The sequence below is a fragment of the Galeopterus variegatus genome, unplaced genomic scaffold (genome assembly GCF_000696425.1).
Source record: "Galeopterus variegatus unplaced genomic scaffold, G_variegatus-3.0.2 Scaffold2279, whole genome shotgun sequence".
NCBI classification, from domain to species: domain Eukaryota; kingdom Metazoa; phylum Chordata; class Mammalia; order Dermoptera; family Cynocephalidae; genus Galeopterus; species Galeopterus variegatus.
The window spans coordinates 169578-192720 of record NW_007728390.1 but is presented as its reverse complement, the minus strand read 5'-3'; the positions used below and the strand labels follow the sequence as shown (position 1 = coordinate 192720).

Sequence of the window (23143 nt, the reverse complement as noted above, 5' to 3'; positions counted from 1 at the left end):
CAGAGTACCCCACGAGGGCTGCTTATACCTCTCTGGATAAGGCCTTGGGCCAGAAGTTGTACCAGTCAGGGCTCAGAGCCTATGAGAAATGTTCTGGTGTGAGTCACGGTCAGTTTCACTGTGACAGCCTAAGCCTCTGTCTGTATTGGACCTCTTGTTTGTCATCTCCCCAAACAGCTGGAAGCCTCTGTCTTCTCAGGAGTGTCATCCTTCCCCCCTCAGTACCCCAACCTAGTATGGGGAGAGAAAGCTAGGAGACTGGCTATATTCGTCTGTAGGTGTGACCTGAGGTTCAGGTGGGGGCTCCTGGAAAAGGTGGGTGGCAGAACAGCAGGTGTTGAAAAATCTGCCAGAGCTATATAGGCAAGGACAGGAGGTAACTGCTCAAAGCTTCTGGCTTTCCTTCATGGGAAGATGCATATTTCCAAAGGGATTTACTTATTATTCAGTATTTTAGTCATGACTCTATCCTAGAAATTGATGGAAGCCATGAATCTTTCCAGAAAAAATGGGTGGATACAAGCCTGTGGGCGTGGGCATGCGTGCGCGCGCACACACATGCACACATACACATACTTCAAGGGTTCTTGGACCCCTGGTTAAGAACTTCTGAGTTCTAGAGGGAAGTATACATTCTGGCAGTAAAGTGAGAGCAGAAAAGGTTCCAGGTGTGAGGGTCAGGTTCCACCTGAAGGATGGCTCTACTCTGACCAGGCAGCTGGTCAGCTGATTTGAAAGGATTGTCCCTTTGTTTCATGTACAAGCGCTTAAGGGACGTCACTACAACCAAATCTGTGCTGGCCTTGTGGAGAGGAAGCCAGGAGGCAGAGAAGCTCTGGACACTTATGCCCAATGCTCAGTCATGAGGTATGTTGTGAAATTGGAGGGAAGGGAGGAAAGGCCTTAAATAGTGCTTATGTTATGGCTTCAAACTGGCTAAGCATTTTGAACTTTGATAGCTCGTTTACACTTCACAACAATCCTGTAAGTTAGGGACTACCATTCTGCTTTCCCTGATGATGATTATGAGATTTAGGGAGTTAGTTAAGTAATTGCTCAAGGTCATCCAGCTAGTAAATGACAATGCAGGGATCAAAGCCCAGGTCTCCCAGACATCAAAACCCAGTTGCAGTAGTCAGACTTGCTACTGAAGAAATTCTTCCTAGCCTATTCCCATGGCTTCCATGCAAGCCTGGGGGGCAAGCAGGCTGGTTGTTGCTACACTGATTATTTCTGGTCTCACCATGATTCCAGATGTGCCTAGCAGGTTCTTCACTATCCTCCCAGTACGTGCCAGGCTTGTGCCAACTTTAAGAAATTCTTCCTAGCCTATTCCCATGGCTTCCATGCAAGCCTGGGGGGCAAGCAGGCTGGGTGTTGCTACACTGATTATTTCTGGTCTCACCATGATTCCAGATGTGCCTAGCAGGTTCTTCACTATCCTCCCAGTACGTGTCAGGCTTGTGCCAACTTCGTACTCTAATGTGGTCTGCACCTAAAATATTCCCAATAGCTTAGCAAAGTTTGAATTGAATTCCTTCAATTCACTAATTAACATCCTGCTTTCTCTGTGCTGTCTTCCCTGACAAGACCCTTTCCCATACCAGGCCGAGGAGCCTGTTTCTCTCCCTGACTGAGCTCTAAAATAGGCTCTTCTCTCCGCCTTCCCCAGCTTGGCTTTGCTCTGGATAATCCTACATCACTCCTTCTTGACTGGGAGCCTTTCTATGGCAGGGCTGGGAAACACACTTGGCCCCAAGTTGCCTACTCCAGTACTGGACATAAATCAGGCATTTCAAAAGTTATTCCTTTTGATGATGATATGATGACAGTGTTAGCTGTATAGACTGTAAAACAAAGCCCAGTGATTAGGGTCATTTTCAGGGCCACAATATAGCTCCTTGCCTTGTGTGGCAGACAGGCTTTCTCTTTCCCACCAGGCTCTTGCCTGCTCTTGTCCTCAGTTCAACTGAGTGCAGATGCAATGTCTGCCATCCAGTTCACCAACCACAGCTGCACTGTGGAAAAGGGATGGAAGAACAAAAAACCCATGAGACAACACCGTGGCTTTTGAAACAGGTATGTAGGCTCTCTTGTTTAATAGCAGTTAAAAGAAGAAAATGTACAAGATGAGTAAACATGCTCTTTCCACAGAGGAGCTTTTCCCTAACCATATGGCCCCTCTGTATCAGTAGCTTTACTAGTCAGTTTTAGAGAAAAAAGTTCCCTTTAGAGTTAAAAATGGACTTTACTAAATTTTCTTCATAAATGTGCAATGATTTGTGCAAAATAAAAAGGCCATTTCCAACATATTAGTGAAAAGTAATTGCAAATGCAGGCAAAACAAAACAAAAAAACAAAAGCAAAAAAAAGAAGAGGCAATTAAAGGGTTCAGGAGAAGAGTCCTGGGGAAAGGGAGGCTAAGGCAGGGAGATTTCTGCAGCAGGCCCCAGGGAGTGTGCAGAAGCCTGATGAGTAAAGTCATGGCCGATGCTAATCTAGGGGGATGAAGGACCCTGGGTTCTGGGACCTGCTGAGCAAGCACTTGTCAAGTGTGCAGTGAAGCTAGGCTGACTTTGAGGACTGGGAGACTGTTAGGCCTGGTATGCAATAAAAACACTGCGGAACTCTTCCCAGAAGCTGTGTATTCCCTTTGCCGACAGGGACTTCCTGCTGATTCCAGTTTCCAATTCTTGTTCTTCCCCACCCCCAACAGCTTCATTTATTGTTTACTCAAAGAGATTTTCATATGAATGTTAAACTATGCAAGCTGCCTTATACTACTGAAACCCACTAGGGTCCTAAACCAGACTGTCCCTTCAAGAACATAAACCTGGTTTCCTTAAGAACTTGGCCAAAGGTTTATACTGACCAGAAGGTAGTCAGGCTTCCAGCCACCTATGTTCTTGCCCTTTTATTGAGACTCTCCAGGGCACTTCTATGTCTCTAGGTATTTGATGCCATATCGAAGGAATCAGGGGGCGTGGGCACATATGCTCTGAAGGACTGACCCAGCTACAAGCATATAACAAAACTGAGAACATCCCACTTCACCAATTCAAAAAACTTTGACATTGCTGGTCCATTTTTACCTTCCCTGGCCCACCAAGAATATGTCTCTACATACAACTCAGTAGGAGTGTGCTGTTTTTTGTTAGGGAAGAGTGAAGGCAGGCTGAGGGAAGAGGAGGTACACCAGAGGGTCCATCCTTTGAGTTCTGAGCTTGAATAAGCTTTTTCATTAGTAAGACTTGTGTATTGAAGGTGCAGGGTAAATCCCTATTCCACCACAGCACAGGTCATCCAGGGTAGAGGTTTGAGAGCAGATCAGCAATGGTGACTTTCTAAAAAGACAAACACTGTGATATGCTTAAGCTTCTCTCCATTCCCACTTCAGAGTCTCACCACTCAAAGCTGAAGAGATCTTGCTGCAAACTGGGTCCTAGTGATAGATGGGTTTTGGGTCCTTCTCAAGCAATAGGACTTCATACTAGTAGAAGCATTTCTCACTCTTTTCAACATACTCTAAGGCTTGGAGATGCCATCTTGGATCTAATTTCCACAGGTCCCTGCCTTCCTTTGGCTTATTATTAAGTTCCATGTGGTAGTTCTTACCTCTGACCCTCATCCTAAAACCCTGGGTCAACTGTCTAGCCCTCAGGATGAGCCTCAACAGGTTTCTGCAGAGCTCACATATAGCCTGGTCTCTCCAGCTTTGAGAAAGGTTGTATATCTGTGTGCATATTCTCTTCCACATGGTTTTCAAGATGTGATAGGATGTGGTGAGGGTAGGGGGTAGGGAACAAAAAAGGAAGCACTGTCCTCCCAGAAGCAAGTCAGTAGCTCACAAAGGTAGTGAAGAATTCTATTTGATGAGTCTCTCCTCCCACTAATCCAAGCTGGAAATGCCTGTGTAGCTTATTTGTCATTGCTTGGTGATGTACAATTATACTCTTGCCAGAAGCCATAAGAGTATCTTCCTGAAGTGTCTTAAAGTGCAGGTTCCTTTGACAGACCACACAGCAAAGCCCTTGCATTAAGTCTTAGGAGTCTATCTGGGACAATGGACACAGCTTCTAAGTGAAGCTGGTCTAGTCTCCAAAGTTTAAGGGATAGTATTATAGGCAATTTTTCTCAGATGAGGCCAAAAGATGGCTTTTGGGATCTTGAAAGAAGATGAACGCCTTGGACTTGAGCAAAAAGAGCTTCATAATCAGGATATAATGTAGTGAGGGACAGTTGGACCAGAGGCAACAAGCCACTAGCCATGGTTGGCCCTTTCTACTTCATGGTGACATTGACTCCATCCTTAGAGGAATCCAGTCCAGCTGTGGCTGCCCCCTCAGTGCAGAGCTGGTGACAATTCCTTTAATGATGGTAGCTAGAAAGCCGGTTTTAAAATATGAAGGAACTGAGTAATCCTCAAGTTTTACCTAAGGGTAAAGTAAGGGCTATTTTCAGGCTTGTGAGATCTGACCTATCCCAATGACATTGCTGGAGGAGGCCAAGTCTGAGACTCTCTGTGAGGAACTATGGAAATAACTGTTGACTTATTCCCTGAACCAAGTGCTCTGACTATGAAAGAAGGAAATGAGAGGAATGGGGAAGGGACTGGAGCTCTGATTCCATTCAAACTGGATTTCAAGATGCACAAAAACTCCTGAGGCTGAGACCCAACACCCCTAGTGTGGGGGCAACCTGCAGTTAATCATGTGGGTCCAATTATTACTGCTGCCTATTCAGCTCTATCCCACCCCAGAAAAATTAGCAATTAATAGCCTTGAGCAAGATCTAGGCTAAAGAAACTGCCATTGTTAGGGGACTGGAGTGAAGCTGTCATCTTGCCCCGTGTTACCCTTGTTCACCAGCCAATGAAAGTCAGCGGACAATGAACTGGACAATGAACATCCAGAACTGTGTGCTGGCCTTTAGTGTACTAAATAGTAATGTTTTCCAGGCCCTTTCCTTGTGTCAAGAAGAATCAGCCTCATCTATGTGGTGAACGGGGCACCCAAGAGTGAACAGGATATACCTTATTATCCTTTGACTTACTCACCTTACCTTCTAGCACCAAGCACCCACTTTGTTTATGTAGTTCTTAAGCTCCAGACCTAAGCTCTAGAACCGTGGGTGAAAGGTGGCTCATCACACTGGGATTGATGATACCACTATCTCTAGGATAATACAGATAGAGTAGTAATAACTTCCTCTGAGTCCCAGCCTAGCAACATCTCATGTACTTGCTTATTTTTGTGACTCTTTTACTACAGGGAAAGGTAATGTGAATACTGTACAGGGGTTAATAAAAAAATACATATGTTCTCTTTGAAGAAGAATGCACAAATGCTAGGCCAGCCAGGCTGGATCCCAGACTATGTATGCCCAGGACCAGCCTTCATGAGTGGTGGCTGCTGATGAGTCCTCGGAGCTGCTTGGCCACAGTGTCAATCAGTTTCTGCTTGTCTCGTTCATTTTTCCGAAACTGTGCAAACATGTTGTTCTTGCGGCTAGTATCCTTCATCCTAAACATAAAAGGAAAGAAAGAGGGCAAAGTGTTTGAGAAGACAATGGCGGAAGGAGAACTTGCAGGACAAAGGATAGTATAATGCATCTCAACCAATACTCAGAGTGAGAGAGTCCAGAATACTTCTGTCGTCAGGCCCATACTTACCTACTGATCAGGAAGCTGTTCTTCTGGCACCCACAGCCCTCCCAACTTTAGTCACTTCTGGAAAATAGTGAAGAGCCAGCTTTGGAGGGGCCAACCTCCTGATCCCCCATAACCACCCCACCTAATTCATTCACTTCTCTCCCCCAATATGTACCTATTATAGGTGTCTGGGACATGCTACAGTCCTTCTGGTCAGCAGGCTCTTACAGAATATCTAGGATCCATTCATAACCTTACAAGCCTACTAAATCCTGCTGGGACCTTAGCAATGGTAATTGAAAGGTTAAGCATGAAAGATGCTCCTAACTAGCAATTCCAAGAGGACATAAATAACTGAAAGCCATGCATATTTCCAAAACTCACTCTAGCTGGTTACTCTAACCCATCTTTAACAAAACTAAGGGCATGACTGATCTCTTTTCTTTTGTTTCAGAGTAAGGGCTGATAGGCAGTGAGGTGGCTAAGACGGTATGGTGCTGAGGAAAGCAGGTGCCAAAGGGCTGGGCTATCCTCTCACTTGATAAACTAGGGCTTTCAGCAAGAGAAGCCCTGAGTTCTCAGTGGCTGTTTATATCCTTAGATCTGTGACCTTTGGATCATGCTATTGCTCCACAGGTGACGTATTCCTAGAGCACAAACCATGGGCAGCTCTGGTCAATGATCCTGTCAGATGAAGAGCCCTAACTTGGAAGCAGCAATAAAGAAGATCAAGACTAGGCTGATATTGTCACAGAACTCCCCAGTCTGACCAAGCCACTGTTACAGAATCCAGGAATCTGCTATTCCCTGCAGAGAGCCCACAATCACATCTACTGGTGGGCATTAACTCTGTTCCTGGTCTCTGTACACCAGACCCCCAACCCATAGCTAGTTCTAGTGTTAGAGGATTAAGAACAGTGACCAGATCAATTTCTCCCTGGGACAGAGAAAGGAGCTGGGCCAGCTCTCTAACTTCACTGCTCCCTGGGCTGCATGAAGACAGTCTACAAGAGGGGAGGGAAGGAACCCGGCACTGGGGTATAAATTATGCCCAGGTATACTTCCCTGGGACCTTTAGCTAATCCTGGGCCTTTTTTTGCCTGTGGGTGACCCTTTGCAATGGTGAAGATTAAAGACCAGTAAGTCAAAAGGCCAGAGATCCCACAAGAGCATTTTTCATCTGATTTATATCTGATATATATAATACAAATATATGACACACAAGGGTACTTCACAATGTTTGTAGAAAAATGGAATTAAATGATAATACAGGGGCCAGCCCGGTGGCGCACTGCTACAGTGCGCCGCTTGGGAGCGTGGCAGCGCTCCCGCCGAGGGTTCAGATCCCACATACAGACCGGTTCCCACTCACTGGCTGAGCGAGGGGCGGGCGCAGCACTGAGGGTTGCGATCCCGTTGCCGGTCCCGGTCCGGTACGGGCGCGACACTGAGGGTTGCGGTCCGTTGCCGGACATGAAAAAAAGACAAAAAGGAAAAAAAAAATGATAATACAAATCTTTCCATGAAGTTTTTGAAGACCCCTTGTATATATATTCCATAAGGACATTATATGTGGCAAGGAGGTTCTGATGAACACCAAGTTGTATGGCTCTGGCTGACAGTGACAGTCACAAACTAATTGAGACTTCTCTCCCTGATCTAAGTTCAAGGGCCTTCAGGCTGTAATCACTCATAAAGGAAACTCAAAACACTGAATATAAGGTACGACCACCCATATGTAGAGGTCTGTGCTTAGAGTAGAGAAAGAAGAGGTGACCAGGCTTGGTTAAAGACAAAGCACAAGGATCCTTAAGGCTCTGATGATGAGTGTATTTGGTCCCTTACACACTAACTGCATAATTATATTCATGGAACTGGCCTGGTTTTGGATTATTTATTCCAGAAAAGGATTCCCTTTCCTCTGTTGGGTATGTTATAAATCTAAACAAGAACAATACAAAACAAACAAAAAAGAGAGAAGAAACAAAGAAAAACATTTCCTGTATTCATAAAACATTTAGTTTAGTGTCCTACGTAATCAATTTTATGACTCTGCCCAGGGACAGGCAGCAGACCTGGCTTTCAGTTTAAACAAAGAAAAACATTTCCTGTATTCATAAAACATTTAGTTTAGTGTCCTACGTAATCAATAATTTTATGACTCTGCCCAGGGACAGGCAGCAGACCTGGCTTTCAGTTCCCATAGGGAGGCCCCTGTAATGCCTAGGAGAAAGGGAAAAAGAGGGTAGTTTTTAGCTCCAGAGGCTGGGATTTCTTGGTCACTGAGGCCTGGAGTTGGGATTAGGCACTGTACAGATAAATTCAAGTGCCCTGAGGGCTGATGATGGCATGTTGGTTTGTGCCCAGGAATGCTCCAAAACCAAAAGAGAGTCTTCTCACCTTTCCTCCCATTCTGTAAGCCCAGGATCCTTTTCTACTCTAGCTATGGCCCCCTCTCAATGACACAAGGACCTCTCTTTTTTCCAGAATATCTTTAGCAGGTCTTTGGGTCTTTCTATGTTTCACCCTGCTAAGAAGGACTAGGTTGAAAAGAAGAGAAAGGTCAAGCTCTGGTGGCACAGCTGGCTGTGGGGAAAGCAGGAATGAGTTAGGTAAGGGTATTGATTCCCGTGAGGCTGGGAAATGTAGATTTTAGTGATCTGAGAGGCCTTTGTCTTACTGTGTTTGGAAAGAAGCTTTTAAACCCTGCTGACTGCTAGGGCTGAACACATAGCTTTGTTACTGGCTAGGCCTCTAAAATGGTAGAGAGAGGCTGATTATTTTAGCCTATTGTTGATCCCGAAGAAATGGATGAGCCAGTACTTTCTGGATATAGAGACTCTCAGGATCAGAGGAGTAAAGGACTGCTGAGAGAAGTAACTGACTGGAAGGATTCCCAGAGCCCATTTGGATATATCATCAAAATGACCATTTAAGTATCAACTCAAAGGCAAAAATGTCCCCCCAATTTTAGCTGAGTACTGAGAACTCTGGGATTAAGCCTGGCCTCTAATGAAGAGTCTTCTATGGAAGATGTACATTCCAGATTGTAAAGCCATGGGCCTTACCACCAGGAGGTAGGGGAGACTGCTGAGGAACTCTCTTTTGTTAGGGCTGAATTTCAGTTCCTACGCTAGCAAGAGTATTAAGAGTGCCAGAAAGCTGAGTGGGAACAACCCTTTACCTGGCACTGATGGGGGAAAATCCTTACCACCAAAATCCTTGCCACTCCCAGCCCCAAAGGAATTAGTAAGCCAAGGGTCACTCTAAGAACCAAAGATAGAGGAGGCAGTCAGCCAGATGGCACCAGGCTGGTTTAGTAGATTAGTAGGTCAGGGCGGGGACAACTTACAGGGTAGGGATTTTAATGTAGTCATTAGTGTCAATGAGGAAACCAGAAGGACTTGCCTCAAAGTAATGGAAAAGACCCAAGTGAATAATATACTTACTCTCTAGATATCCTATGAAGAAAGGTCATTGGGAGAGAGAACCATGGGAAACAGAGTTAAAATGGAAACATCTGTACCTGACGGTCAGGAGAAAACTGCACTCTTGTTTCTTAGTCTCTTGGCTCCAAACACACATCCCCATATCCTGCTCTTGTTACCCTCCATCTCTTCCCCTTCACTCCCAGTATAATATTACCTAGTAAGAAGAATATACCTCGGCATCCCCTTCTTCTTAAGGCTCTACTCTGACTGCCTATGCCCTAGGCCTTGCCTTCCTAGGATTTGAGACATACTTGACTGGCCATTTATATAGACTTTCTACACTGCTTAGATATAGGGCATTATTTTGAGCAGCTGGGGATCAACTAGTCGTTCTGATTACAAGAGAAAGCTGCCCTTTTATGGTGGTCTTGGTCTCTTGTCTGCTGACTCCCAACTAGGTTATCAAAAGCCAGAGCCAGGCTGCAATGCATAGTAAATCCCAGCTTTTGGGTGACATATTGGTTAGCCCTGAGATATTCTGGGGCTGGCTAACCCAATTTCAGTGGTAGCATCTCTGCTTCAGAGAGGGTACAGCTCTGTGGTAAGGCAACCTTTGCTAGTTAATGACTGCCTAAGGCAAGACTGAGACACCTTTGCCAACACAGCTTTCTTGGGACAGTCAGCACAGCAAAGCTCAGTCTGACAGGAGGCAGGACGTTCAGTGGTAGCATCTCTGCTTCAGAGAGGGTACAGCTCTGTGGTAAGGCAACCTTTGCTAGCTAATGACTGCCTAAGGCAAGACTGAGACACCTTTGCCAACACAGCTTTCTTGGGACAGTCAGCACAGCAAAGCTCAGTCTGACAGGAGGCAGGACATGGGAGTGGGTGAAGGTTCCATTAATACTGGGGCCAGCCTCATTCTGTTCACTAGGCTGGCCCAAGCTCCAAACTAAGCCATCTTCCTTTCTTTTCTTGTCATCTTTACTTAAAAACATTTTGCCTCATTGAATCTAATTCTGACCCATACTTGGCTTAGCTTGTTGGGGCTCAGGAATTAAGAGGCTAGAAGAAGACTGGCCTGCTAAGTCTAATGACTGAGACTACTGATACCACCCATGGCAACTTCAAGTACAAGGCTGTCTTTCAAGGTATTGGCAACAGGAAAATTATCTTTTAATCCCCCGATTCCCATTCCCCACCCAATCCCCCCCAACACAGACCATTGAACTGAGTACTCACTTCTCAAGCAGGGTCAGAGCTGTCACTGGGTTTACCCGGAGATACTTGCAGTTGGGCTGACCATAATCAGCCAGGTAGGTTGACCAATCCCATTGGATGAAGAGATCCAAAAGCTGTAAAATATCCAAACCCCCACCCCAGAGATTAATTCAACAGACGAGACAAAACAGGATACCAGAAGCCCCATCATCCCTTACTATTACTAATAAATTTGAAAAATAAAAATAAAAATGTAATAAGAGAAAGAATGGCTACACAGTGTGATACAAAAATAAATGAGTAAACATTAGAAGGCAGAGTCATCTCTGCCATGAGCACGTAACACTGCTAAAACTACACGTGATTGGTTAGCTCTCAGAGTCACTGGACTGAATCAAAACACAAGACTATCATAACAATATTTGTTTAATTTATTTAATAAATACTTATCAAAATGCCTTGCACATGTCAAGCACCATTCTAGGAGCTCAGTATTCAATAATGGACAAATAAATGTGGACATAGTTCAGTGCCACATATGTAACTGTTTGAACTTTGAGGTTAAAAGGTCTGGGTTCACATAGAGTCAAGCATTGCTTAAGACAGGGATACATTCTGAGAAGTTTGTAATTAGGTGATTCTGTCATTGTGTGAACATCATAGAGTGTACTGACACAAACCTAGATGGTATTGTAGCGTACAACACACCTAGGCTATATGGTACAGCCTGTGGCTCCTGGGCTACTAACCAGTGTGGCATGTAATTATACTAAATACTATAGTCAATTGTAACACAATGGTAAGTAATTGTGTATCTAAACATATCTAAACTTAGAAACGGTACAGTAAAAATACAGTATTATAATCTCATGGGATCATCGTCACATATGTGGTCTATCATTGACCAAAACGTTGTTATCCAGCACATGACCGTACTGGTTTCATGGCTTGCTGCACTGAATGTACCCAAGTTACTCAGTAAATACAGAACACTTTTTGAGGGTAATCAGAGTTCTGACACTGGGGGAGATTTTGACTTCAAGAAACTGAATAACTTTTGTCAAAGTCCTTCCTTCCCAGCCAGTTTTAGTCTAACAAATACTCAACAATTATAACTGAGTAAAACAAACAAACAAAATCACTGCATTTCAAAGGTGGGGGTGTTAGCTCTCCTCTAGGAGCTTCCAGAGGAGGCACAGTCCTGGACTCACATCATTACATAGAAGAAATGCCCTCATGTAAGTATTTTTTTTCTTTTTTTTAAAAGATGACTGGTAAGGGGATCTTAACCCTTGACTTGGTCTTATCAGTACCACACTCTCCCAAGTGAGCCATGGGCTGGCCCTAAGTACTTTTTTTTTTTTTTAACTTATTTTTTTAATTGTACATTTTACGAGGTACACTTTGTTGTTTCATTACACGCGTGTATTTTATAATGATCCAGTCAGAACAGTTAGCATAACTACCACCTAAACATTTATGATTTGTGTTTATAATATTCAAGATCCTCTTTTCTGGCTAACTGGAAATATACGATATTATTATTACTGTCACCCTGGGGCACCAGATCTTATCCTTCCTATCTAACTGTAACTTTGTAACTTTGTACCCCTTTACCAACCTCTCCCCAACTCCCCTTTCTTCCTCCCTCTCCTTGCCTCTAGTAACCACTGAGATGACGGATATGCTAATTTGTTCCACTGTAGTAACCATTTTACTATATACATATATATGTAACTTTTAACATTGGGTTGTATACTGTAAAATAAAGAAAGTAAGTAAGAAAGAAACCATCACAATAATACATTGAAGTTTCAAAAAAGAACAGAACTGTGGTTATTAGAGGTGGGAAAGGGGGAGGAGGGGGAAGGTTACCAAGAAATTTGTTAAGGGAGGCAAAGACTGCTTATATTTTATAAACATGAGTATACTAATTATCCTGATTTGATCACCACATATTGTACACATGTATTGACATTCAATTCCATACCCCACAAACATATAGAATCAATTATGTTTCAATAAAAAAACTGTCAAAAAACAAGGATGCCCACTCTCACCACTTCTATTTAAGACAGTACTGGAGGTACAAGCCAGAGCAATCAGGCAAGAGAAAGAAATAAAGGACATCCAGATTGGAAAAGATGAAGTCAAACTGTCCCTATTTGTAGATGACATGATACTATATATAGAAAAACCTAAAGACTCTATCAAAAAATTCAAAACCTAAGGACTCCACAAAAAAATCCCTCAGAGCTGATTAATAATTTCAGTAATGTTGCAGGATATCAATCAATGCCCTCAAATAAGTAGCACCTATATTCTTAATCAACTAGCAGAAAGAGAAATCAAGAAAATAAGTCCATTTGCAACAGTCACACACACACACAAAACCCCCAAAAAAACCTAGGAATCAATTGAACCAAGGAGGTGAAAGATCTCTACAATGAGAACTACAAACCACTACTAAAAGAAATGAAAGAAGACACAAAAAGATGGAAAGACATTCCATGCTCTTGGATTGGAAGAATTAACGTTGTGAAAATGTCTATACTACCCAAAGCGATTCTACCGATTCAATGCAATCCCCATCAAAATACCAATGACATTCTTCACAGAAATGGAAAAAACGATCTTAATATTCATATGGAACAACAAAAGACCCCAAATAGCCAAAGCAATCCAAAGCAAAAAATATATAAAGCCGGAGGCATAACACTACCTGATTTCAAATTATACTACAAAGCTATAGTAAGCAAAACAGCATGGCACTGGCATAAAAATAGACACTTGGACTAGTGGAACAGAATAGAGAACCCAGAAATCACCCCTCAGGCTTACAGTCATCTGATATTGGACAAAGGTAACAAAAACCTACACTGGGGAAAAGACTGCCTCTTCAATAAGTGGTGCTGGGAAAACTGGATATCCATATGCAGAAGAATGAAACTAGACATGCATCTCTCACCATGTACTAAAATTATACACAAAATGGATTAAAGACTTCAGTATAGGATCTGAAACTGTAAAATTACTAAGGGAAAATATAGGTGAAACACTTCTGGAACTAGGTCTGGGCACAGACTTTATGAACAAGAGCCTGAAAGCACAGGCAACAAAAGAAAAATAAACAAATGGGACTGTATCAAACTCAAAAGCTTCTGCACAGCAAAGGAAACAATCAACAGAGTGAAAAGACAACCTACAGAGTGGGAGAACATTTTTGTTAACTATGCATCCAACAAGGGATTGATATCCATAATATACAAGGAACTCAAGCAATTATACAGTAAAAACCAATAACCCAATTAAAAAATAGGCAAAAGAGCTGATTAGATGTTTTTCAAAGGAAGACATACATATGGCCAACAGGTACATGAAAAATGCTTAACATCACTAGTCATCAGGGAAATACAAATTAAAACCACATTGTGATATCATCTCACCCCAGTTAGAATGTCTATAATCAAAAAGACAGAGAATAACAAATGCTGGCAAAGGTGTAGAGAGAAGGGAGTACTCCTACACTGTTGGTGGGACTATAAATTAGTACAACCACTATGGAAAACAGTATGGAGGTTTCTCAAACAACTACAGATAGATCTTCCATACGATCTAGCAATCCCACTTCTGGGTATATATCCAAAGGAATGGAAATCATCATGTCGAAGGGATATCTGCACTCCCATGTTCATTGCAGCTCTGTTTACAATTGCCAAGATATGGAACCAACCTAAATTTCCATTGATGAATGATAGGATAAGGAAACTGTGTAGATATACACCATGGAATACTACTCTGCCATTAAAAAGAATGAAATTCTCCCATTTGCAACAACGTGGTTGAGCTTGGAGAAATTTATGCTGAGTGAAATAAGCAAAGCATAGAGGGATAAATACTGCATGTACTCACTCGTTAAGTGGGAACTAAGAGAGAAAAAAGGAAGGAAAGGAAGACCACAGTGGTCTGTTGGACTTACAGAGGGAGAGAGCATACCTAGGGATACAAAGTAGAGTAGGGTAAAGGGGATGAGGAAGGATGTTGGGGATAATTGGGTGGGGGACATGCGGTATAATTGCAATCTGTGGTAATGGGAATGCTGCCAGTATGGATCTAGCCATCACATCTTGGGAACAAGTGGTGACAATCAGCTTTGTATCTCATGGATATTCATGACAAATAAAAAAAAGGTTTGCTTAAAAAATAAAATAAAATCAGTTATAGAAAAACATTTAAAAAAAACCTGTCAAATAAAACCCCCAAATAAAAACATGTATAAAAAAATGGTTAGCATCATACTTTTAAAAAATGAATTTATTTATTTTTTAATTGACACATATTAGTTGTACATATTTATGGAGTAGAGTTATATTCTAATACATTTGTGCGATGTGTGATAATCAAATCAGGGTAATTAGCATATTCATCATTACAAAAATGTATCTATTTATTTATTTTTTAATTGACACATATTAGTTGTACATATTTATGGAGTAGAGTTATATTCCAATACATTTGTGCGATGTGTGATAATCAAATCAGGGTAATTAGCATATTCATCATTACAAAAATGTATCAGATATTTGGGTATTTTTGCTTGTATCATAGCACTTTGCTATCAAAGTATGGTTTGTAGATCAATAGCATTGTAGCATTATACTTTAAAAAAACACAAAACACGTAAGTACTTTTTGACTCAAGACATTTCCTTATTTCTCCTTTTCCAAGAGATAACTGCTGACGGAGACAAGATGGCTGTCTCTCTCTGCAGAACAAAGACTGAGAGGCCTAGAGTGCCAGTCACATCCAATGCCAGAGCCTGGGCTCTAAGGCACACCTTCACCCTATGTCTGTCTTCACTGTGCAGCTGGGCAAACAGGCACTGTGGGCCTTGTCCTGCTTGGCCAAGTCTCCACTTCCATCCATTCTCTTAGAATAGCTATTATAAACTTCCTCAAGCAGGACAGGAATTGGCTGAAGTCCCGAATTTAAAACTGAGAAAAGCCCGTACAGTCTTAGCCAAGAAAGGGATGTTAAAGATGAGAGAAGGAGGGAATGGGAAAGACAAACATATATGCTGGTTGGTCTGGGCCAGCATGGCCCTAAAGGGCCCTCTCAGGCCTCTTTTAAGTCATGCCTATTTTAGTTGGCAAGTAAAAAGGCTTCTACCACTTCCTTCTGCTGACCCAAGGCCTCACAGAGTTGTCCTTCAGAAGAGAATTTTCCCTTTCTACTGTAACTGTGGTATTTTTTTCCCACAGTATCCAAAGACCACTCCAGATATAACCTCTTTAGTTGCTCCTAGGGACCATGATAGACATCAGAGTGCCCCCCTGTTTTATAGTTCTTCCAGTACTGTGCTTTACCAATCTGATTATGCTTTCCCTCAAATACCAGGGGGAAAAAACTATGAAAAAGGATAGCATTTTCTCAATTAAAATTTTTTCACAAAATCTAAAACATACCCTGCAGGCTTTTTTCTGTTTGCCCATTAGGGAGCTAATAAAAGAAAAGTGGATGATTACCAAAAAAGTCTAATGTGAAAAACTGGAAAACCTGATATCTTAAAGCTACTTTAGATATTACTCTTCAGATGTGGTCATATAAAGGTACTTTAAAAAGTTTGTGGAAAGATTCATACTATCTTCTAATTCTATATTTCCACATAGTTTCTGAAGTATTCTCATATACATGTGTGTAATAAAACTACCTTCTTTGTTAATTAATTCCTAATTTCTGTTATGAAATTAATGGTATCAGTATTTTCTGATTTATTGCAAAGAACACCATGTCTTTCTGGGTAATGACACCTGGGTGAATCACTAATGGACAGTGGAGGATAGTTCATGACTTAGCTCTAGGGATTTCCGTTTTTATCTTTCTGCCAAAATCTCTCAATGCCAGTACTGAGCCTAGGAGCGCTGGAATGATAAGCTACCTAATTTATTTTACTCTAGTCATGCAAGCTACGTAATTCTATTAAACTCAACTACCATGAGCCTGTAGATCACACTCTGGGCCCATGATGTTTTCCACAGTCCTTTAGGGTACACCTTTAGGACTATACCGAAGTCTTATGGCCAACACCTAGGTCTTATGACCTTCTGTGAGAGAGATGGGCAGAGAAAAAAGTCAGGAGGTATTTAACTAAGTTAGCTGTCTGGAGGCACAGTTCTACTGGATTCCATAGAATATAGAATAAGAGGCCAAGAAAACCAGCAGATCTATTTATCAATACAGTATGTTGGTTTCCACACTCTGACTTTCAAAGATGAATGCAACCCTCCCAGCCTGGTTCTCCACATACAACAATCTTGTTAGATCTCAATAAATACTCTCCCAAGGATGCAGAACACTCAATCATCGCTAATGACCAGTAATGATTCTTCTTTATTTTTTAACCTTTCATTTGGAAATAATTTCAAACTTATCAAAAAGTTGCAAGAATATGCACAGTATAAAAAAAAGCATATACCTTCCACCCAGATCTACCCATTGTCAATATTTTACCCATATGCTCCATCATTTTCATTCTCTACACACACACACACACACACACACACACATTTCTTTTCTGAATCTCTTGAAAGTAAATTGCATATATCATGGCCCTTTATCCCAAATACTTCAGTGTTCATAACAATGAGTGATATTTTCTTATATAATTACAGTATAATTTTCAACTTCAGTTAATGTAATATTGATACCATCCATAAGTATTATATTAGTCGTCAGGTCTCTTTAGTCTCCTTTAATCTGGAATATTTCTACAGCCTTTCCTCTTTCTTATATGATACTGATATTTTTGAAGAACATAGTCCCCTGCCTTCATTTTTTCCCTCAGTTTTGTTTTGTCTAATGCTTTCTCATAAGATTTAAGACATGCCACTCCCAGCCAGCACACTACACACATGATGCTGTGTCTTCCTTAGGGTGTCACATCTGGAGTCATATAATACTCTTTTGTCTCTCATGGTGATATTAATTTTGATCACTTGGTCAAGATGTTGTCTGATTTCTCCACTGTCTATTTATTACATTTTCCTTTGCAACTAGTAAGTTATTGGGGAGATGATTTAAGACCACATAAATATACTGCTCCTGGTTAAAATTTTCTTTATATTTAGCATCCGGTGAGGATTCTTGCCTGATCCAATCTTCAGTATGAGGACTGCAAACTGATGACATTCTAACACCATCTTCCCTCCACATTTATCAGTTGTAACTCATTCTTCTGTAAGCAAGTGCTCTCCCTTCTCCTCTGTTAATCTCTATCTATTTATTTTTGGTATGGACTTATGGGTTACCATTTTTTCAATGGCTTATATTCATTATTATGCCTATTGTTTTGCTGCTCAAATTGTCCCAGATTTGGTAAGTGGGAGCCCTTCAAGCCTGTGTCCTTGTGACATGCCACCCCCCCAATTTTTTGAGTACTTTCTTACTTTCTGGCATAATAAGGTATTTGCAGGTTCATCTTGCATCTACCCTGCCCCAGCTCTACAACCAGCCATTTGTCTGAGAAGAAATTTCTTTTACTGGGAATGTTACTGGAGATCAATATCTGTTTGCTAAGTGCACTCATTGCTACAGGAGTGTCTCTGTTCACTGCTACTGGGGGGACAATCTGTGGGGAACCAAGTGCTTTCAGCAGACAGAGCTAGGAATAATATGCATGTTAATATACACATACATATACACTTACAAGGGTACCTCAAAATGTTTACGGAAAAATAGAATTAAAAGATAATATGAATCTTTCCACACACTTTTTGAAGAAGACCTCTTGTACATATTTTAGAAATCATGAGTTCACACCAATACTTCCAATTCTAACCCATTCTCACAGGGTTCTTTTTTTTCCTTCCCCTATTCTATTTATGTATGTGCTTTCTTCCGCAGTGAGAACCTGGCTCTCAACATCATCATCTCATGTACTAATTTGCTCAATCCTAAAATACATCTACAGCGGTTTCAGAATTGTTCAAGATTTGTTTGCAATTCTCCATCACTTGGGTTCACTTTTTTCCCCTTCAGTGTAGTTATGTATTCTTATAAATGCAACTGGGTTCTCTCTCTCTTTTTTTTTTCATTTGCTTTTAGTTTTACGTTCCTCCCTCCCATCCTTGTTAATTTAATTTTTTGAATATGTTGAACATTAACATGCTTCCAAAAGTCAAAACTATACAAAAAAGGTTCAAGATGTGTTACTCCTCTTATTGTATCCCTTTTACCCCAGTTCCTCCTGAGCCTTGTAGGTAAATAACTCCACTGTTTTCATGTTTGTTCTTCCTATGTTTCTATTGGTAAAGATAAAGCAGATACATGTATGCTTTCTTGTCTGCCCTTCTTTCTTACGTAGAAAGTAGCAATGCTATATGTACTTCAAGGCATCTTATTTCTTGAATTGATAAGTAGGTGGTGGATGGAAAAGAAGAAGGGGGAGGGTCAGAGGTGGGAGACTAAATTTAAGATCACTATCCCCCAAGTCTATTATTTATCACCTTCACAATTTTTACCATATCCTCATGCTACATGTATTAATATTTACTTAATATTTTTTCTTTGTATTTATCCATTTTTTGTGTTGTAGAGATTCATGCTTTGATCATAAGCAAAATTTAAAAGAATACTTAACATCACTGTCATAAATGGGAAACTATTCTCACTTGCCATAAATAGAAGACAAATACTAGTACCACAATGCGATGCCCTCCTTGTCTTCAGAAAAACTACAAAGGAATAGTTTTCTCATATCATGATTTAGTGTTTAATGACACATCTGGATACTATCTAAACCCATCTTGCCTATCACTTTATATAGCCTTCTATACCTCTAGTATTCCATCACCCTATGTTTTAGGATTAGTTTGTGACTTCAACCAAGAGTTGAGTGATGACTGTGTGCATGGAATAAAGTGGTCTATGTGTACAAAGAAACACTTATAACAGAAGTTCCAGCCAAGCATCAGTCTCATTATGAGAGATCAGTGCACACATAGGCCTTGTGTCCTGGACTGGCCAGGAAGGTCCATGGCTAAGAGCCTGGTTTGGCTGGTGAGGTCTGATGAGCGTAAGTGGGCTGGACAACTTGCTAACACAACCACAAAGATAGCTCATAAAGGAAAAGCAAACTAGTCCTTTGTATCCTCATTTTTCTCACGACCAGGTTTCCTCATTAGTTATTAAGTTACCTTGATCTTGACTTTTGATGAGTTCTTACCTCTATTAGAACATTGCTAAAATTCTTGATTCTGCACGTGATGACTTCTGACAGAACTTACAGAACCACACTTTGGACCTGCACTATGTTCATTATATTTATATTTTGTATAAAAATTATAACCTTCTGAAGTTTAAAAAGTTCAAGTGAAGTAATTTCTAACATTTACTCTTATAGAATTTGAAACATAAATAATAAAACATATTTGCTTGTCTCAGATTTTCTTAATGAAGATGTAAACCCATTGAATTCAGCATATGTTTTTAAAGCATTTAATATGTGCAAGGAACTGGGCTGGGACTTGCAAGTGATATTAAAATAAGTGATCTCTCCTCATATAGGAGAATAAAAGAAAAACATTAATAACTGTAATTCAAGCCAAATTAGTTAAATGCTGTTTAAGTAACATACTGACTGTTACTCCTTTCTGAGTCACCAATTGAACATTTTACAAAGTTTTCCATTTATAGCAAAATTTAAACAGCTAATATAAATTGTGGTACAGAATACACACAGACACATGTGCGCGCGTGCGCGCGTACACACACACACACACACACACACACACATTGGGTGTACTTTAAGTTTATTCTGGTTGTCAGATAATGCCTTAGAGATGATGGATACTATATCAGCAACATCAAATAACAGTTATGCTTGTATCTTTGTCACAGAGTTCAATATGGGAAATTTGGTTACATTTTACTAACATCAGTAGCAGATTTTGTTTTTTCTCAAAGCTTTTCACTTTGAAATAATTTTAGACTTACATAAAAGTTGCATAAAAATAGTTCAGACTGTTCTTCTATACCTTTCACCAGCTTCTCTAATGTTCGTGTCTTACATTACCACAGTACAATCGTCAGAACCAGGAAATTAACATTGGTATAATACTGTTAACTAAACTATGACTTTATTCTAATTTCACTAGAGTTTCCACTAAAGTTATTTTTCTGTTCCAGGATACAACTGATCCCACATTGCATTTGGTCATCATGTCTCCTTCGTCTCTTCTAATCCTGTACAATTCTTCAGTCTCACCTTTCACGACCTTGGTACTTATGAAGAGTTTATTTTGGGTCATTTATTTTGTAAAATGTCTCTAAATTTGAGTTTGTCCAATATTTTCTCACTATGAGATTGAGGCAGTAGTTCTCAACCAGGGAAGATTTTGACTCCCAGGGGACGTTTGGCAATGTCCAGAGACATTTTTGTTTGTCACAAGGCTGGGGTGGTGGTGGTGGCGTGTTGCTACTGGTATCCAGCAGGTAGAGGCCAGGGATTCTGTAAAACATCTTACAATGCCCAGAACTGCCTCCATAGCAAAGAATTATCTGACTCAAAATGTCAATAGTACCAAAGTTAAGAGACCCTGGATTAAAATTATGTTTTTTTTTTTTTTTTTTGCAAAGACACCATATAAGTGATATTGTGCCTTTCTTAGCACATCATATCAGAGAGTACATGATGTTCATGTATTGCATTACTGGCAATATTAACCCTAATCACTTGGTTAAGGTGGTGGCTTATAGGTTTCTCTACTGTAAAGTTACTATTTTTCCCTTTGCAATGAGTATATTTCTTGGGGAAGATATAGTTTGGGACTATGCAAATATTCTGTTTCTCCTCAAACTTTTATCTGCCAATTTTAGCATCCATTGGTGGATCTTGCCTGCAACAACATTCACTGTGGTGTTTGACTAATGGTAATTTTCTATTTCCCTCATTCCTTCTGTAATTTTTAAGTGGAATTCTTCTGTGAGGAAAAGCACTGTCTGTTCTCCCCCATTTATTTATTTATCCAATTATTTATATCAGTATGACCTCCTAGATATTTATTTTATTTTATGGGTTATCATCCAATACAATCATTATTTATTTTGTTATTCAAGTTGTTCCAGCTTTGGCCATTAGAAACTCTTTAAGATTGGCTCCCCTGTCCTTTTCTGAAAAATTCCCTACTTTTTGGCACTACTAGATGTTCCAGGCTCATCTTGTACACTTCCCTGCTCTGGCCTTGGAATCAATCATTTCTCCAAGGTGTACAGGTTCCTTTTTTTAGAGAACGGTATGTAGAAACCAAGATCTAAGCACTTAGCATGCTCATTTCTACTGGGGTATTATTGCACGCAGACCCTCTCAGTGGACGGAACTAAGGAAAATATGTATGTATACTAACTTGCACATACATCTATATTTAGTTCTGTAGCTATCTGTGTATATATATATATATATATGTTAAAATCATGAGTTCACACTGATGTCTCCAATTCCAATCCAGCACTACAGGGTTCATTCTAGCCTCTTCCTTCTTTCCTTGTTTATCACTTCTTTCTCTGACAGTGAGAAAGCTGGCTGTCATTATCTACCATGTATTTGACTTATTTGTGCAATCCTAGCATAAAGTAGTTTTGGAATTGCTAACCCATACCCCTGTGAAACAAATTTATTAACTAGAGTACAGTATTTGCACACAGTTCTTTTTGTGTTTAGCCTTACAACTTCCAGTCAAAATATTGGGTTTTAAAGTTACTTAGGTTAGTTTTTCCTTCCTCACTCCTTTCAGTGTGGTTATATTATTCTTTTGTAATTTGTTTAGATTCAATCTTTACTGACTGTGGTTCATTTTGGATTCCCCCATATTTTGGTTGACTTTAATTATCTATTTTAGGGTATATGAAACAATACTATAGTTCTAAGAGTCAACTATATGAAAAAGTACACTCAGAGAAATATCACTTCCTTTTCATCCTAACTAACCTGTTTTCATCCTCCCCTACTTCTTTCTCATCCATCCCTTACAGGTAAACAATATAGTTTCTGGTTTATAACCTTCTTTTATTTCTTTTGTACAAATGAGCAGATACATGTGTGTTTCTTATATCTTCCTCTTTCTCACCTAAAGGGTAGCATACTATAGCTACTCTTTTGCGCTTTGTTTTTTGCACCTAACAGTGTATCTCAGAACTCACTCCCTAGAAGCTCTTTCTTCATTAATGATCATATTCTTGATTTATTCATACAAATGCTGTTTTTGTAAGCTAGATAAGAGAATGAATTTTATTCTATTTTATTTTATTTATTTTCATTGTAACATAGTTGATTGTACAGATCTGTGGGGTACAGTGTTGAATATCAGCTGTGTACAATATGTGATGCTCAAATCAGGATACTTAGAAGTCATTTTCAAGGGACAGACCAGATATTACATTTTAGGGCATTCTTTGTTAAACTGGTTGAACAGAGGAGTGTTAGATACTTACAGGGTAGGACATATTGATGGTATGGGCTAATTCAATCAAAAGCAAACTCAACCAATCATTAATGATGCTTTGATCTCAAACACAGAGCTATTTGTTTAAGGTATTTATCAGAACACAGGAACTAAACTAGTGTAGTAGCTGATGTGCCACCTTATAAGCTACATAGGTTAATTAAAATTGTATATAATGTGATTATTGATTATTATACAAAAATGTGTACAGTGGTAAAGCATATGACAAGTAAAGATATTTTGATTCAGTTTATACTAAGCAGGTTACGATGATAGAATACATTTCTTTTTTTTTTTTTTTTTTTTTTTGCTTTTTTTTTGATTATTTTTTTTTTTTTGCTTTTTTT

The 23143-nt window shown here is 40.1% G+C and overlaps 1 protein-coding gene across 2 annotated transcripts in view; it reads right to left on the bottom strand.

Annotated features, from left to right (window-relative positions):
* Positions 1–2064: 2064 nt before the first annotated feature.
* Positions 2065–23143, bottom strand: part of LOC103597315 (exocyst complex component 6B-like) — a 176366-nt gene continuing 155287 nt past the window's right edge. Inside the window, exons 2-4 of one of the 2 annotated variants that reach the window (XM_008581140.1) lie at positions 10321–10433; positions 9100–9111; positions 2065–5522 (exon numbers count right to left, since the gene is read on the bottom strand). In XM_008581140.1, the coding sequence (XP_008579362.1) occupies positions 5396–5522; positions 9100–9111; positions 10321–10433 (252 nt within the window). In that variant the 3' untranslated portion in view covers positions 2065–5395. The remainder of the gene's footprint in view (positions 5523–9099; positions 9112–10320; positions 10434–23143) is intronic. The other variant, XM_008581141.1, reaches the window with a different exon arrangement.